This window comes from Oncorhynchus tshawytscha, linkage group LG10, assembly GCF_018296145.1.
Source record: "Oncorhynchus tshawytscha isolate Ot180627B linkage group LG10, Otsh_v2.0, whole genome shotgun sequence".
Taxonomy (NCBI): Eukaryota; Metazoa; Chordata; class Actinopteri; order Salmoniformes; family Salmonidae; genus Oncorhynchus; species Oncorhynchus tshawytscha.
Window position 1 is genome coordinate 42,900,591 of NC_056438.1, and position 17,124 is coordinate 42,917,714.

The following is a 17,124-nucleotide window of genomic DNA, read 5'->3' on the forward strand; positions in this document are numbered from 1 at the left end:
CGTCATGGTCTGAGGCGGTGTGTCACAGCTTCATCGGACTGAGCTTGTTGTCATTGCAGGCAATCTTAATGCTGTGCGTTAGAGGGAAGACATCCTCCTTCCTCGTGTGGTACCCTTCCTGCAGGCTCATCCTGACATGACCCTCCAGCATGACAATGCCACCAACCATACTGCTCGTTCTGTGTGTGATTTCCTGCAAGACAGGAATGTCAGTATTATGCCATGGCCAGCGAAGAGCCCGGATCTCAATCCCATTGAGCACATCTGGGACCTGTTGGATCGGAGGCTGGGTGCTAGGGCCATTCCCCCCCAGAAATGTTCGGGAACTTGCAGGTGCCTTTGTGGAAGAGTGGGGTAACATCTCACAGCAAGAACTGTCAAATCTGGTGCAGTCCATGAAGAAGAGATGCACTGCAGTACTTAATGCAGACTGTTACTTTTGATTTTTCCCCCCCTTTGTTCAGGGACACATTATTCCATTTCTGTTAGTCACATGTCTGTGGAACTTGTTAAGTTTATATGTCTGTTGTTGAATCTTGATGTGTTCATGCAAATATTTACACATGTAAAGTTTGCTGAAAATAAACTCAGTTGACAGTGAGAGGATGTTTCTTTTTTTGCTGAGTTTATATGTCAAGGATCAAATACATGTAATATTCACCTGTCTCTGTGTACCCTTTCCATTTTCCTCACACGTTTGCAAAGACAATAACAAATAAAATCTGTTTGTCCTCTCATATTGAATAAGCTATTTGGTATTACCAAGATTTCAAGTCAGTCAATAGAGTCAATGTCCGTGTGATTCTGAGCCTTATAGTGTCATTGCCTACTCTTAAATAAATCTCCCTGTGTTGATTGTCAAGTCATCCCTAAAGCCATCATCCACTGTGAATAAGATATGCGTTGTCTCAGGGACAATGATGATGTTGTATTTGACCCTGAAAGTTTGACTATGACATTTTGAGTTATGAGTCGCTATTCATGAGTGATGAATAAGAACCACATGGTTCCATTGCACCAGGCAAGCTCAATAAAGCTTAATAAATAATCCCTGTGCAGTGGTTTAAAGATGAACTTACCCATAAAATGCTTTTGGGAAACCGGGCCCTGGGCTCTTTTGCGGGACAGAAATGTTCTCCTGAGTGTTTGTTTGAGCCTGCATGGAGTGCCAGCTAGGCAGGGTTTTTCACTTTTGGGACCATTCCAATGCACCAGACAAAAGCTCAATTTACTGTTTGAGCATATAATAATAATATATTTAATTTGCGAGTAAAATACATGTCGGATAAAAAATGTCACGACAGGCCTGATGGCTTTGGTTTGGTTACCATGAGCCAACAAACAAGCAATATGTGTCTACTGTAGATCATCTGGTAAAACTGTTTGACTAGTTGATTGTAAAATTCCCCTGTACACTCATATAGCATGCCAATTTCCTGGCCACATACAGTTAAAGGAAAACAACTAGTTATCAACTGTCAAACTTACTGAATCTTTAGGCCCAGTGCAGTCAAAATTCCGATGAAACTAACACTGTAACCGCGTGAATAACACTGTAAATGTGATCAGTGTTATTTCCTAATAGTTGCTGGTTGATAATACAGTCTACGCAGGACATTCTAATCAGCAGGTTTACATTGACGGGAGATTCGGCTTTCAATGGTGACATCGCCATACGGTAAATTAGTTAATAGACCAATAACAAAGAGTTCAAAACCTCTCTGACAATAACCGCAATAACAGCAAGTTTTCAGTTTCCCCCTCCCCATTTAGACCACTCCCAGACAGTCATAGAAAAATTCTTGCTTGAGAAATAGTTTATCTAAAAAGCTGTTTTTCCAATTTGGATGGAAATCTATTAAACATCAAATACATATTAGAGTTTAAAGATCAATTGGTCAAATCAGGTTTTCCTCAACGAGACAATTTTGAAGCCTAATTGAGTGTTTACAGAATGCAAGACCACAATTAGCTATGCAAAATGGCTACACTGTATAGTTGTGACGCTTTACAAATTTTGGCAAAATTCCACCCTGATTGGGGAGAGTAGCTGCTCCTGCATCACCACCCTTAGCGGAGCTGCCAACAGGTTACTGTTTCTACCTTAGGTTACTGCATCACTATGAGAATTTTTGAGTATCCTTTGGTTGGTCAGATGCTGCTTGAGTAAGACCTGTTTGGTCGAAATGCGTTGCAGTAATATAATATGGCCATCTGGTCCTACTTGTATACTGTATATTTTTGTAAATAGTTCACAGCATCACACTCGTTGCCTTTTTGTATTTTTTGTATTCCTTTGGTTCCACAGTCAAAAGACGACAACAACCAAAAGACTGTTGACAACCAAGGCAACCATTACTTTTAATGCCTGTCCTGTTATTTTTGCGGTGCAACTACATAGGACATCCATTTTGCATAGCCAATTGCGCTTGATTTTTTGGGGGTTCTTACGTAGACTATTAAAAAGCATGATCTGACACACACCCAAAAATGTTTGTGGAGGTGCTGACTAAGGAAGAGTAAACTGTATAAAAATAAAGTCACACACTACCCAGCTAGCACATTTGGATCTTTGGAAGTTGTGGGAACGTTTGTTTTTGGTTTCACATTGTTCTGAGAACAGAAGTGAAAATTACACCTGTTCTTGGAACATTTATTTTTAGGGTGCAGGGAGATTCTGAGAACGTTTTTATCTGGTTCCTTAAAAGTTTTCCTGAGAGGTTTTATTAATGCTCTGAGAATGTAAATGATATGTTATTTTGAGGGTTTTGAATAACTTCCTTAAACCTTACACTGAGATGTTTCAAGCACAGATAGGACACATGGAAAGAATTTGCTTAGGCAGTAATCATGCAAACACATTTATTTTTTATTGTGGCACGGCATCAGTGAGATTAGAAGCTATGATATTATGTTCTCTATCCATGGAATTAGTCAAGCTCTAAGAAATATATGGTTCTCAGAACGTTGTGTGCTAGCTGGGATATCACCACTACTATACATGTAGCAGTATCAGCTGTATCAGTAGGAATGATTACCCGATTTTGTAGGATAGATGCACAAGTAGAAAGGAATGTCCGCAACTCTGATATGCTTCCATGGTGAATTAATCAGACACACCAAAAATATGTCACGGTGATCTCAGAATGAAATGTTGACCATACATTCTCAGTCATTGGGGAGGGCTGCCATTAAAATATTTACATTGCTTACATTTCCAACCTTAGTTATACATCAGTGAACTTTTCTCGGGTAAAAAAATAGCTTAAACAAAATATTGCAAAACTATAGGACAATGTAGGATCTTAATTACACCTGTATTGTCGTAGCAAAATTATCCGGCAGCAACAGGATTTTAACATTTTGTCAATGTTTCTTGATCTGTGGTTAGGCTATTAGCTGGTCAAAATGAGGATCCATGAAAAGTGCAACAATGTTAATATAACTGTTTTAGTGTGGGTTGTCATTGAATTTATGTACATCTTGAAGCTCATCTGCATTTCCTGTGGCGCAGGACATTCCTCAGCAACAAAATAGTGATACAATTAAGATCCTACACCTGTAGGACATGTTACACAATCAATATAATGTGTAAACTGGGTCATCAGAAGTTTACAACCCAGCCTCATTAGTAACTCTTTCACTGAGAGAGACAAACAGACCCTTCATTACCTGCAACTCTCCAAACTTGAATGATATGAATGTCTATACAAAGGAAGAAAATAAACTCAAATCAGATATAACATGTTATGCACAGATGTTGTTGATAATAGTGCACACTGTTCCAAGTGCAAATATATTTTGGTACTTTGGCCCCACCATTGAGAACCAACAACAATTTATTTGGGAATCCATGTTGATTCACCAACTGGGATACTGAAGTGGACATTTTGGTACAGCCATTTGATGGTGGCTGCTGGTACCAGGCTGGCACACCAATGTGTTTTGAACTGAACATTCCAATTGATTGCATCACACATAGCTGCTCACTCAGTTCTTTTGTTTAGAATTTCAGAATAGAACACTGACATAACTGAAATAACTGACTCCAGTCATTTCAAACAAAGCCTACAATCAAAGGGTTAAGCTCTTTTGTAAACTGGACTCGTGGATGCTGCAGCCATATTTACAGAAGCAAATTCAGTTGAGACTAAGGCAGTTAATAATCTACCTCATCCAAGGCAGCCTATATAGTTTCCCAGTACTGTGTCCTGTGGCGTCTTTTCAAGGGAAGAGGGGATTCAAGTGGCCGGCTGGCCAGCTCTACCAACAACACGAGACGGTCTAAAGACAGAAACAACCAACATCATGACGCTAACGCTAACCTTTATGTTCGTACTTGTGGCTTCTTGGACAATGGTCCTCTGCACCAAGGAGGAGCCCATGTCCGAAGACCCTCCCCTCCTTCAGGTTCCCGCCGTCGAGGCCCGCTCCCGCTTCGCCGCTCTGGACGACGTGCGTCTCCTGGCCAATGGTCTCCTCCAGCTTGGCCACAGCCTGAGGGACTTCGTCCAAAAGACCAAGGGCCAGATCAATGACATCTTCCAGAAACTCAACATATTCGACCACTCCTTCAACCAGCTCTCTGTGCTGGCCAGCGAGATCAAGGAGGAAGAGGAGGAGTTGAAGAAGACTACAGTAGTACTCAAGGCCAACAACGAGGAGATCAAGAGCCTATCGCTGGAGATCAACTCCAAGGTGGAGAGCATACTGCAGGAGCGTAGCCAGCTTCAAAGCAAGGTGGGCGGGCTGGAGGAGAAATTGAGCGGCCTGTCTCAGGGCCTGGTGCCCGCCGAACAGCTGGCTGAGATCAGCACACTGAAGGTGAGCCACCCCAAACTGACCTTAACCCATGGGGAAATGCTGTTTTGAATTGAGCATGGGGTTAAAGCTGATTAACATTCCCAAAAAACTCACAAAATATCCATGTAGAATATTGGTATGGTAAGAAACCAAGGTAAAGTTTACGGGGAATTTTTACATGATTTTCAGACACTTCAACAAACCTCAAGAAGGTAAATGAACTAAAGTCGCCTTTGGTTCTTTTACACACAGTAGCGATTAGCCTACTCCATTTTTCTTGAAGTGTAACAGCACAATACTACCAGATAGACATATTGTACCCAATGATAAATATGTCTGGAGGAATTACCCTGTCCCATCATGTGTCCCTCAGGATGTGATCCACACCCAGGAGAGAAGCATTGCTGAGCTGCTGAAGGCTGTGAGAGAGCAGAGCGACCAGCTTGTTCAGCAGAGGAGCAAGATCAAGACTCTGGAGGAGAAGGTAGTTGCTGCTATAGTGCAACAAATGGTGTAGCTTGAGCCTTACAGTCTTCCAATCGTGACAGCAGGCAATTGACTACATTTTAATAGCACCACATTATCCCACATTTTTAGCTCACCTTTAACCCTTCCATGCAAGAGACCATTGAGAAACCATCTGACAACTTCCAGTCTGTCACGCCGGACCTCACTGGGTATCTGACCAACACCTCTGCAAATGGCAGCTTCAACATGACAGGTAAGGTGGCTTAAAAGAGTCATGATCATTTGTTGATTTGTATTCCCTTTAGCTCATTCTTTGACAACAGTTACCGTTTTAGGGGCCCTACAAAACACAATGTTTGAGGGATTGATCCATCACCCCTTAGTGCTGCTGATTGACTGTGAGTGTGGTTGTGTGCTACAGATCTCCCATCAGACTGCTGTGAGCTATTTACCAGGGGCGAGAGAGCCAGTGGAATGTACACCATCAAGCCTAACCAATCCGAGCCCTTCATGGCCTACTGTGACATGGATCAAGGTAAGACAGACAACGAGTAGTGCCAATGCTGTGTACTAATGTATATTTATTGATGAAGTATTTCCTTTCTGCAGATGGAGGGGCTACTATAATCCAGAGAAGGAAGGATGGGTCCGTGAATTTTGATCAGAATTGGGAGAAGTTTGAAAACGGATTTGGAGACTTTCAAGGTGAGTGATCGAGTTGTGAGGTGCACTGTGTATTTTCTCATGACCAGTGCACCAGAACAGAGTACTCAGTGCTTTTATTAAAGCACTAATGCTGTCATCACCTCATGTGCCTGTGTGTGTGTGTGTACAGCACTGAGCCTTGTTGATTTGTCTGTGTTACCAGGGGAGTTCTGGCTGGGTCTGAAGAAGGTCCACTCCCTGGCTAGTCAAGGTGACTCTTTCCTGAACATCCAACTGGAGGACTGGAAACAGGGCAAACGCTTCATCGAATACAACTTCTCTCTGGATGGACCAGAGGCCCACTATACTATCCACCTCTCACAGGCATCCGGAAATCTGCCTGATGCAATGAGCAACCATACCGGTATGAAGTTCTCCACTAAGGACCGGGACAATGACAACCTTGAAGACTCACACTGCGCTTACACCTACACAGGTACAGTAGTGGGGACTGGGGAGGATGACATTTTATGGATGCATGGTTTATCGTAAGGCTCAAGTACAGGGTTTGTTCTGAATTAAGTTATTTATTGAAAGATTTTCATCTAATTTATGAAGAATATGGTTTGATGGAACATTAGTTTGAATGGAGTTTGCTGTTTTTCACACCAGCATCAAGTTGAACTAATCCTCTGGGCTTTCGCAGGTGGCTGGTGGTTCAACGCTTGTGGAGACACCAATCTGAACGGGAGATACATCCACGTGAGATCCAAGGGACGTTCAGAGTGTAGGAGGGGAATCCACTGGAAGCCCACCAGAGGGGCCTCCTACTACCTCCGATCCACCCAGATCTCCATTCGCTCCACCCCCACCACTACAGCCACATCAGCCTCCTCAGAAACAGGCAACTTCCGCTGAGAACAAACACAAGACGTATGGACAGAAATAAGACATTGACCAACCTTTGGCAAACATACATGTGACTGACAGTCCCTGACAACAAGGCCTTAAGGAGATTTAGGAGGCCAGTTTAGTCAGGTCTCTTCTGTCGACTGCACAGTGGGACCGTGTTGATTAAATAGACTCTAAGCCACTGTTTATCTTATAGCTAATCTAAAAAGAACTCGCTTCTCCTCTTCAGCATTAAAGGCTTTGGGACACAAGGAACCAAATGAATTGTCAAACATTTTTATACTCCGTTTAGCGGTCTAATTTTTGGGCTAAATTGATTGATAACATCCTCCTATTGTTACATGCATTTGTGGAATCCTATAGAGTTCTTGTTTAAACATTGGAAACTATGAATTAATGGTGGGCGGTATCCATCCTGTGATCTGCGCACAAACCTCGTAAATATGCAAAACGTACATAATTATTTCATCAAATTTGTGTTAGACGTGCAGATCTTAAGTCTGAATATAACCAGGTATGAAGTGGTGAGGAATTGGATGGACAGCACACAGGCATCCACCTTAATGACAGCAGTTATCACCAGGATCTTAGTCACATTGACTCTCAGCACATCTGTACTGTAAATATTGTATTTTTGTTACACATTTTTACAGTTCTGGAAAATAAATCATATTTATGACACTTCTGGGTGTGGTTCTGAATAATTACCCTCGAAAGACTACAACGGTATTTCGACTATGCCGAAAGACTAGCGCAAATCATTTGATTTCTAATTAGCTAATCAGCAGAAACATGGCTATCCAGTTGAAAGATTGGAATGTCTATATGCCTATCTATGTCCACGTCTATCTATAGCCGTTAGTAGCTATACCTGTAAATATACTGTACCCTAAAACCCCTCTCTATTCAAGCCTTTACACAGTGTATTATTACTACTCAATTAAAATGGACTTGAATGGACTTATCAAAGGTTATGGGAGGGATGGGAGTGTCATGATTGGCAGAATAAGTTTAGCCTGGGTACCAGTCTATTTAGCTAACACTCCTCTCCTTGTACTTCGTGTCTTGTTTCGCAATGACACAAAGTGCCAGGAGTGGCTCGAACAAGTTGGCCCCTTTATGTAAACACAGGGATGGCCTTCGGTGAGGGTATGACAACATGGTGAGTGTCCGACAGTTACTTCACCTGTACACACTGTTCAGCCTTGACCTGAAAAAAATAGCCGATATCTCACCGATCTCTGATGAAATCAGACCTAGAATTGATATTTTCTTACCAAGCTAATGAGAGGACATCGTGGGGCAGCAGAGCCCTATAGCACAAGTAGTTTGTCCCCCCCAAAATGGTGCACCTGTACTTTAAATCAACTTTCAACTGGAAATATTGTTTTGTCTGACTGGAGGATCACAAGACAAGTGGAAAGAAAGACCCCCGTAATGTTGGCGATGCAGCACTAGCAAAACAATATCCGACATTAGCCCTATGAAGCGGCAATGCATTCTACTCTCAGAGAAGAAGTTGACCTTTCACACTGGTCTGCAACTAGTATTACCACCACATCTCAATCCTGTGCATCAGCAAGTCAATTCAAATCAAAACTGACCCTGGAATCAGTGCTCGGGGAATCTCTTACTTGGAGACCACATCCACCTCTCAAATATCATTGTCAGCATAGCTGCAGAGTACAGAGCCTAAACCACATGGCACTCCCACCTACTGCCTGGAAGGACCACACAGGGTCTGCTGCAGCCCTGACAGTGATCCCCCTGTAAATGTGCAAACTAAGGAGCGTCTTCAGTTACCATCTGTCTCTGCACACACATTAGCCTGCCTGGTTTATTTTTGGACCCATAACTACCCCCTACCAGCCTGTGAAATACTGGGAGTGGCTAAGACTTTCCCCTCCCGTTACGCCTGTACACCCTTTTTAACTGTCAGGGGATCACATCTACACAACAGGTTACCCCTCTTTCCTTGTTTTTTGTTGTTTTGTTTTTGTACCACATTGAAACAATGGATGATAGTCCACTGCAAGTTCTGACTCTACCCACAGCCCCTTACCCAGACCAGAGACCAGGTACTAGTGGTCTGAGAAAGAAGGTGTTTGTCTTCCAGTCCAAAAGGAACTACCTTCAGAACTTCGTCCAGAGTATATATTCCTCCATCGATCTGCTAGACCGCCAAGGGTCCACAATGGTAGTTGGGGGAGACGGACGCTACTTCAATCAAACAGCCATCGAGGTCATTGTTCAGATGGCAGCTGCGAACGGGGTCAGTGTTACCTGTCACTGTAACCTGTCACTACGTGGGCGACTGTGTATCAGTGTCACCTTTTCCAAATCACTGGTTGGTGGTGTTACCTATTTGACACCACGTGGCCTATCCAGGGCATGCAAACATTAGTAACGGATTAGAGGTGTCTGAAAATATGCCCGGATGAAATTAACAAATTAACAACTGGTTGTTTTATATCTTTGAATCACACACTGTTTTAAGAAAGACTGTCTACATATGCCACGTTCATCACAGTTGTTGAATAGTTATTCGAAGTTGGTCTGGAAAACAAACTTTCTTAACTGAGGACTCACTGTCTTGAAATAGATGTGTATTTAAACTAGCTTTGTTGTTGTCCCAGTGCCAGCACTAATGTGGCCCCGAGGTGCTGGGTCATAAATTAGAGAACCTCGGACGCTTTTGCAGATGAGGGTATTTTTAGGGGGATTAAAAGGAAGTTGCACATGATGACACCTGCACCTAATGTGTTTCCACCGCTGTCATTTCTATGGCCGTCCTAAGTATAACCACCAGCAACCATAGCTTATGGACTTCTCATGTTAAAATCCAGAAGTAAATATGGAATCAAATGAAATCTATACCGTCAACGTGAGGCTTTCAGTCATAAAACGTGTTCAACTCCAAGCGATAGTGGCTTGTTTCAAAATAACTGCTCAAATATGTAACCGCGACAGATACGCAAACCTGAAAGTCAACTTTACAACACCCCTGCCAAAACATACACAACTGACCTGTGTCATCTTGGCAGGTTGGACGGCTCGTGATTGGTCATCATGGGATCATGTCCACGCCAGCGGTTTCCTGTGTGATCAGAAAGTACAAGGCCATCGGCGGTATCGTCCTCACAGCCAGTCACAACCCTGGGGGACGCGAAGGAGTCTTTGGCATCAAGTTCAACACTGCTAATGGAGGTACTGTAACTAGAGAAGAGGGGACAGGAGGAAAGGGTTAGCCAAGAGTGTTACAAAATGAGATAGAGACATTTCACACGTATCATGCTCAGTGATGCAGATATTTGACACAGTTGATACCATTTCAGTCTATATTAACAATTGAAAAGACTAGAGCAGCACAATTAAGATCAACACAAATGAGTGCCCTTGTGTAAACACAAGACATGAAGTTGAATGTGTATTCAGAGGATACTACAGCATTAAGTCTTGCTTCTGTTTGACCCAACCCAGGCCCAGCCCAGGATGCGGTCACCAACAGAATCTTCCAGATCAGCAGAACCATAGAGGAGTATGCCATCTGCCCAGAGATCCGGGTAGACTTGGCTACCCTGAGCAAACAGACGTTTGATCTGGAGAACAAGTTCAAACCCTTCACAGGTGAGCACAAACACATCACTCATAACCTGACATGAGAATTGTATTTATTTTTATTGAACATTTATTTAACTAGGCAAGTCAGTTAAGAACAAATTCTTATTGACAATGACGGCCTACCAAAAGGCAAAAGGCCTCCTGCGGGGATGGGGGCTAGGATAAAAAAAATTGAATAATAATATTGGACAAAACACAGATCACGACAAGAGAGACAACACAACACTACAAAAAGAGAGACCTAAGACAACAACATAGCAAGGCAGCAACACATGACAAAACAGCATGGTAGGAACACAACATGGCAGCAGCACAACATGATAGCAGCACAAAAGATGGTTCAAACAATATTGGGCACAGACAACAGCACAAAGGGAAAGAAGGTAGAGACAACAATACTTCACGCAAAACAGCCACAACTGTCAGTAAGAGTGTCCATGATTGAGTCTTTGAATGAAGAGATTGAGATAAAACTGTCCAGTTTGAGTGTTTGTTACAGCTCGTTCCAGTCACTAGCTGCAGCGAACTGAAAAGAGGAGCAACCCAGGGATGTGTGTGCTTTGGGGATCTTTACAGAATGTGACTGGCAGAACGGGCGTTGCATGTGGAGGATGAGGGCTGCAGTAGATATCTCAGATAGGGGGAGGAAGGCCTAAGAGGGTTTTATAAATAAGCATCAACCAGGGGGTCTTGCGACGGGTATACAGAGATGACGAGTTTACAGAAGAGTATAGAGTGCAGTGATGTATCTTATAAGGAGCATTGGTGGCAAATCTGATGGCCGAATGGTAAAGTACAGCTAGCCTCTCAAGAGCACGCTTACCTGCCGATCTATAAATTACATCACCGTAATCTAGCATGGGTTGGATGGTCATCTGAATCAGGGTTAGTTTGGCAGCTGGGGTGAAAGAGGAGCGAATACGATAGAGGAATCCAAGTCTAGATTTAACTTTAGACTGCAGCTTTGATATGTGCTGAGAGAAGGACTGTGTACCATCTAGCCATACTCCCAAGTACTTGTATGAGGTGACTACATCAAGCTCTAAACCCTCAGACGTAGTAATCACACCTGTGGGGAGAGGGGCATTCTTCTTGCCAAACCACATGACCTTTGTTTTGGAGGTGTTCAGAACAAGGTTAAGGACAGAGAAAGCTTGTTGGACACTAAGAAAGCTTTGTTGTAGAGCATTTAACACAACATCCAGGGAGGGGCCAGCTGAGTATAAGACTGTATCATCTGCATATAAATGGATGAGAGAGCTTCCTACTGCCTGAGCTATGTTGTTGATGTGAATTGGGAAGAGCGTTGGGTCTAGGATCGAGCCTTGGGGTAGGCCCTTGGTGACAGGCAGTGGCTGAGACAGCAGATGTTCAGACTTATACACTGCAGTCTTTGAGAGAGGAGTATAGCAAACCAGGCCAAAGACCCCTCAGAGACATCAATACTCCTTAGCCGATCCACAAGAATGAAATGTGCTACCGTATCAAGAGCTTTGGCCAAGTCAATAAAAATAACAGCACAACATTGCTTATAATCAAGGGAAATGGTGACATCATTGAGGACCTTTAAGGTTGCAGTGACACATCCATAACTTGAGTGGAAACCAGATTACATAACAGAGAGAATACTAGAGACATCAAGAAAGCCAGTCAGTTGATTATTTACAAGTTTTTCCAACACTTTTGAAAAACAGGGCAAAATATAAATAGGCCTATAACAGTTAGGATCAGCTTGATCTCCCCTTTAAATAAAGGACAAACCATAACTACCTTCCAAGCAATGGGAACCTCCCCAGAGAGGTTAAAAAGGTCAGACATAGGCTTGGCGATGATAGGGGCAGCAACCTTAAAGAAGAAAGGGTCTAAACCATCTGACCCAGATGTTTTTTTGGGGCCAAGTTTAAAAAACCTTTATTTAACTAGGCAAGTCAGTTAAGAACAAATTCTTATTTTCAATGAGGGCCTAGGAACAGTGGGTTAACTGCCTGTTCAGGGTCAGAACGACAGATTTGTACCTTGTCAGCTCAGGGATTTGAACTTGCAACCTTTCAGTTACTAGTCCAACGCTCTAACCACTAGGCTACCCTGCTGCCCTGGGGCCAAGTTTAAGGAGCTCAAGAGAACTGGAGAAATAAACTGGATGTTTGGTTCCTTGTTGGCTGTTTTAGAGTAGGCAATAAGAGAAAACTCACATATTAGAATTAAATAAAACTTGCACTATAAAAAACAAATGAAAACCACGACAGTCCAAGTTTGCAGTGCAAGATCAATGTGACTTTTTAACAACACAGTTTCTGGGTTGACTTAATCTGTCTGCTGAACATTGCTTCTATTTTTATTCTTTGAACTGTTTCCCTACTTTGCTTACTGAGATGTACAACTGAAGGGATTCTTTGTCTTGCCACAGTGGAGATAGTGGACTCGGTAGAGTCTTATGCCAACATGCTAAGGAACATCTTTGACTTTGCTGCACTGAAGGAGCTGCTGTCTGGGGAGAACCACATCAAGATCCAGCTAGATGCCATGCATGGAGGTTAGTAATCTAGCGTGCCAGACTTCACAGCTACGACGTCGACGTGTAGTTGGAGTATATGCAATATTCAGAGACACACTCGACTGGCTCTGCAAGATTAGGAGGTAAGAAGAAGACTGCTCTGTTCAGATGTACAGTACAGCAAAACCTATACTATAGTTATGCTGTTTCCACAAGCGCATATGTTGATATATAGCTTAGGTTTCATATAATCTCACATGGTGCCACAGTAAAGATGAGCAGAGCACGATTTGTGAGAGCAGAAGCCCAGTCGAGAATTCAGCTGTCGTATCTCACTATCTGTTACATGATCCAGTCTTTAAGGAGAGAGGGGTTACAGCTCCCCTGTGATAACACTGAAACCAAAGGCGGGACCCCCCTTTGCACAGGAAAGCCGGTGTCCTTAGACTGCCAAATCGCAGAAGATCTTGACATGAATGGAATTTTAACAAGGTTCCACGTTCATGCCTACTCCCTCTCTCCAATAAGAAGTGAATGTCTATGTGGCTTGGAGCAATCAGCCGGTCAACCCAAGGATGTGTGCATGTTGATCTGACTTCAAAGCTTCTGAAATTGAGAGACCAAAGTTATGATGATGATGAGTAATTGGACACTCTGGTATCTAAAATGTGGGCTAACAGTGTACTTGCCAAATGTTTTATCAGGACTGGGAAGAGGGTCAATATCATTAAATAATCCATTAAGAGAAAGGATACTCTTTCAATAAAATTTCCTTCCAATTCTCAATCACTATGGTTCCCCAAATGTCCCCATCACAGTGTCAAACAATCACTATTTAACTCTCAAATTCTTTGCCATGTCTTCGCCATAACCGCCAAAACCCACTTACAGAATTCCACACCTTGATCCTGTTTCTCTACTCTGTCAAAGACTGCGATTCCCCTAATTCTAGTCTCTTTCAACAGTCACACTATAAATCAGGCACTAGAGACTTGTCCAATTCAAATTCTCTATTTCTCTAATCCTGTCTCTTGGACCCCATGGCACTTGTCCCATTAAACTGTTTATTATTAAATGTGACTCTATCCCTCTTTCTGTCCCTCTTTCTGTCCCTCCCTCCCTCCCTCCCTCCCTCCCTCCCTCCCTCCCTCCCTCCCTCCCTCCCTCCCTCCCTCCCTCTCTCTCTCTCTCTCTACCTCTGTCTCTGTCTACTTCTCAGTGATGGGTCCCTATGTGAAGAGGATACTGTGTGAGGAGCTAGGCTCCCCTGCGAACGCTGCCATTAACTGTGTCCCCCTGCAAGACTTTGGGGGCCAGCACCCTGATCCCAACCTCACCTATGCAGCCGACCTGGTTGAGACCATGAGGGGTGGCCAGTATGATTTTGGAGCTGCCTTTGATGGTGACGGTGTGCGTGCTAAATCAAACAATAATTTCACTGTCTTTATAATAATGATCATCATTTTAAGTAATCATCTTTAATTTGTGAATTTCTCCTTTATATAGAAAAAAAAACTAGACCCCCCCAAGAAATATTAAAGTGCTTTAACAGCCAATGCTGACACAACAACTGAAAATCTACTGGGAAACGTTTTATTTATTTTTCATCCAAGACAATTAAGGAAATGTTAAAATAGTACCCATCAAGCATCCCAGACAGACTGAAGACTTCGATCACAACTTTAGGGTTAGATGCTTTCAATTGTATTTAGATAAATCACCATGCTGCTAAACCCTCTCTTTTTTATTTTTTACTTAACCTTTATTTAACTAGGCAAGCCAGTTAAGATCACATTCTTATTTACAATGACGACCTCGCTCTTGTCACCTGACCTCTAACCTCTGTCTGGTTTTCCAGGACCGTAGCATGATTCTGGGTAAGCATGGCTTTTTCGTCAACCCCTCGGACTCGGTGGCTGTCATCGCTGCCAATGTCTTCAGCATCCCCTACTTTCAGCACACAGGGGTGAGAGGCTATGCCCGCAGCATGCCCACCAGCGCTGCACTGGACAAGTAAGGCCTCGGCCTGGCATTATCCAATGAGAAAATGAGCCATTGACCATTACTGCATTTCATCCTGGCTCAACGAACTTGAATATTGAATGTACAGATGTGTGCAGAATGATCATAAACCATAATCATGTATGATAACCAAAACAACAAAATGACTAAATCCCCCCATTTCTCTGTATTTCGTAGTGTGGCCAGGGCAACAAAGATTGAACTTTACGAGACCCCCACGGGGTGGAAGTTCTTTGGCAACCTGATGGACGCAGGCAAGCTGTCACTGTGCGGAGAAGAGAGTTTCGGCACAGGTATCTCATCAGTGAGTCAAAATGTCAGGAACTATGTTGTAGTTACAAGAAACGTGGCAAACGCTGCAAGAACCTCGAGCAATCTACACTGTTTCTATCATGTCAGGCGCTGACCATATCCGTGAGAAGGATGGACTTTGGGCCGTGCTGGCATGGCTGTCAATCCTGGCAACGAGGAAGCAGAGTGTGGAGGATATCATAAAGGACCACTGGCAGACGTTTGGCAGGAACTTCTTTACCAAGTGAGCAATGGACAGTGTGAATCACGGTACTGACCTCTGGTGGTCAAAGCATATCATTGCAGACATTTTTTTTTCTGAATCTTCACAGACTTTCTCAGGGAGATGTAGTGAGGCTTGGCTACTGCTCAAGTCTGAGTGAAACCGAGAGTTGTATAACACGCTGGAAAAATATAATCAAGCTGGGGGAAAAAAGACATTATGATATGAAAGCAAGTGTCAAAAAGTGGCAGTGTGATTCTCTTAGACAATGACAGAGGGGTTGGCCTCAGAAAGAGGAGACACGTGAGCAACGTAGCCAAAGCTTCTCATTTCATCTTCTGCTGTGCTGCCTTGGGCAGGTATGACTATGAGGAAGTCGACCTGGATGCAGCCATTCAGATGATGGAGGATCTGGAGCTGAGGATACTGGGGAAGGCCTTTATGGGCCAGCGGTTCGCTGTGGGGGAGAAGCTCTACCAGGTGGAGAAGGCAGACAACTTTGAATACACGGATCCCGTAGACGGGCGCATCTGCAGAAACCAAGTGAGGAATGGAGGCGGCTATTTCGGGCGTGGACGCAGAATTGGACCTACATGTCACACTGGACTAATTCATCTTCATCTCCTCTCTCTTGCAGGGCCTGAGGATAATATTCACAGATGGCTCCCGGATCATCTACAGGCTCAGTGGAACAGGGAGTATGGGGGCAACAGTTCGGGTCTACATCGACAGCTATGAGAAAGACCCTGACAAGATCTTCCGAGACCCACGGGTAAGTCTAAGACCAGGCAAACGATGATTCAGAGATTAGATCTCACTTACCAAACTGTGGTGTTTCTAATAATATCATCATGGCCATGTAGCTAAGTGTATAACCTATGTGTGTGTGTGTGTGCCAGGTGATGCTGGAACCCCTGGTTACCGTAGCCCTGAAGGTTTCACAGCTTCATGAGAGGACAGGCCGCAGTGGCCCATCAGTCATCACATGATCATCCATTACCACCCTTGCCCTTCCTAATAAAAGCCTCAAACTACACTGTCTTTTCCCCATCATACCTTCCCTGAGATTTTACCCTTCATCCAAAGCATCTTTGTGCGATTTTGTACTTTCAGATCAACTCCAACTATCACCACTCAGCTTCTTATTAATTGAGAAAGAGTGAACTGTACCAAAAATAAAACATTCTCAACTTTGTATTTAGTTGTTGGTGTCATTAGTGAAATCCCCATCGATCAGGGCTAGCCAACCTTGTTCCTGGAGAGCTGCTGTCCTGTAGATATTCACTCCAAAAACCTACAGGAGGGTATCTCTCCAGGAACAGAGAGTTGGAGAGCCCTGCCATAGATGGTATAGGTCTACATACAGTAGCATGGGAAATTCCCCAATAAATCAGTAATGAGAAGGCCTTGGTCTTTATAAATCTTGCATCATCAAAATGAAAGAAACATTCCATATCAAAACTATTTCAATACAGAAATATTGATATGCCTGTTCTGTCTTCAAAGTGAGATTTAAGATTAAGTGCTTTCTGTAATACTATCTAGAACTACCGTACTATAAATGGGTCGTTTTAGGTACACTACATCAAGTGAAGTTGAGAAGTATGTAGCCTAGGCTAGGACTATTTGTTGGCTGTCTGGCTCC

General features: G+C 43.3%; 2 protein-coding genes across 2 annotated transcripts; both read left to right on the forward strand.

Annotated features, from left to right (window-relative positions):
* The first annotated feature begins 4,154 nt into the window (after positions 1 to 4,154).
* On the forward strand, positions 4,155 to 7,509 carry LOC112260231 (angiopoietin-related protein 3). The gene is made up of 7 exons (XM_024435171.2): positions 4,155 to 4,824; positions 5,177 to 5,287; positions 5,401 to 5,524; positions 5,693 to 5,806; positions 5,881 to 5,976; positions 6,140 to 6,412; positions 6,623 to 7,509. The coding sequence occupies exons 1-7, from the start codon at positions 4,309 to 4,311 to the stop codon at positions 6,832 to 6,834; spliced, it is 1,446 nt and encodes a 481-aa protein (XP_024290939.1). The 5' UTR covers positions 4,155 to 4,308; the 3' UTR covers positions 6,835 to 7,509.
* A 1,241-nt stretch (positions 7,510 to 8,750) lies between these two features.
* On the forward strand, positions 8,751 to 16,674 carry LOC112260229 (phosphoglucomutase-1). Its single transcript, XM_024435170.1, has 11 exons — positions 8,751 to 9,100; positions 9,873 to 10,035; positions 10,309 to 10,455; positions 12,857 to 12,982; positions 14,163 to 14,353; positions 14,802 to 14,956; positions 15,143 to 15,258; positions 15,365 to 15,500; positions 15,839 to 16,022; positions 16,117 to 16,251; positions 16,379 to 16,674. The coding sequence occupies exons 1-11, from the start codon at positions 8,843 to 8,845 to the stop codon at positions 16,466 to 16,468; spliced, it is 1,701 nt and encodes a 566-aa protein (XP_024290938.1). The 5' UTR covers positions 8,751 to 8,842; the 3' UTR covers positions 16,469 to 16,674.
* The last annotated feature ends 450 nt before the right edge of the window (positions 16,675 to 17,124 follow it).

Coding starts and splice junctions, on each gene's coding strand:
- LOC112260231 (XM_024435171.2), top strand. CDS start 4,309: ATGACGCTAACGCTAACCTTTATGTTCGTACTTGTGGCTTCTTGGACA. Junction 5,288..5,400: donor TCAAGACTCTGGAGGAGAAG/GTAGTTGCTGCT, acceptor CCACATTTTTAG/CTCACCTTTAACCCTTCCAT. Junction 6,413..6,622: donor CTGCGCTTACACCTACACAG/GTACAGTAGTGG, acceptor GGGCTTTCGCAG/GTGGCTGGTGGTTCAACGCT.
- LOC112260229 (XM_024435170.1), top strand. CDS start 8,843: ATGGATGATAGTCCACTGCAAGTTCTGACTCTACCCACAGCCCCTTAC. Junction 14,354..14,801: donor CTGCCTTTGATGGTGACGGT/GTGCGTGCTAAA, acceptor CTGGTTTTCCAG/GACCGTAGCATGATTCTGGG. Junction 16,252..16,378: donor AGATCTTCCGAGACCCACGG/GTAAGTCTAAGA, acceptor TGTGTGTGCCAG/GTGATGCTGGAACCCCTGGT.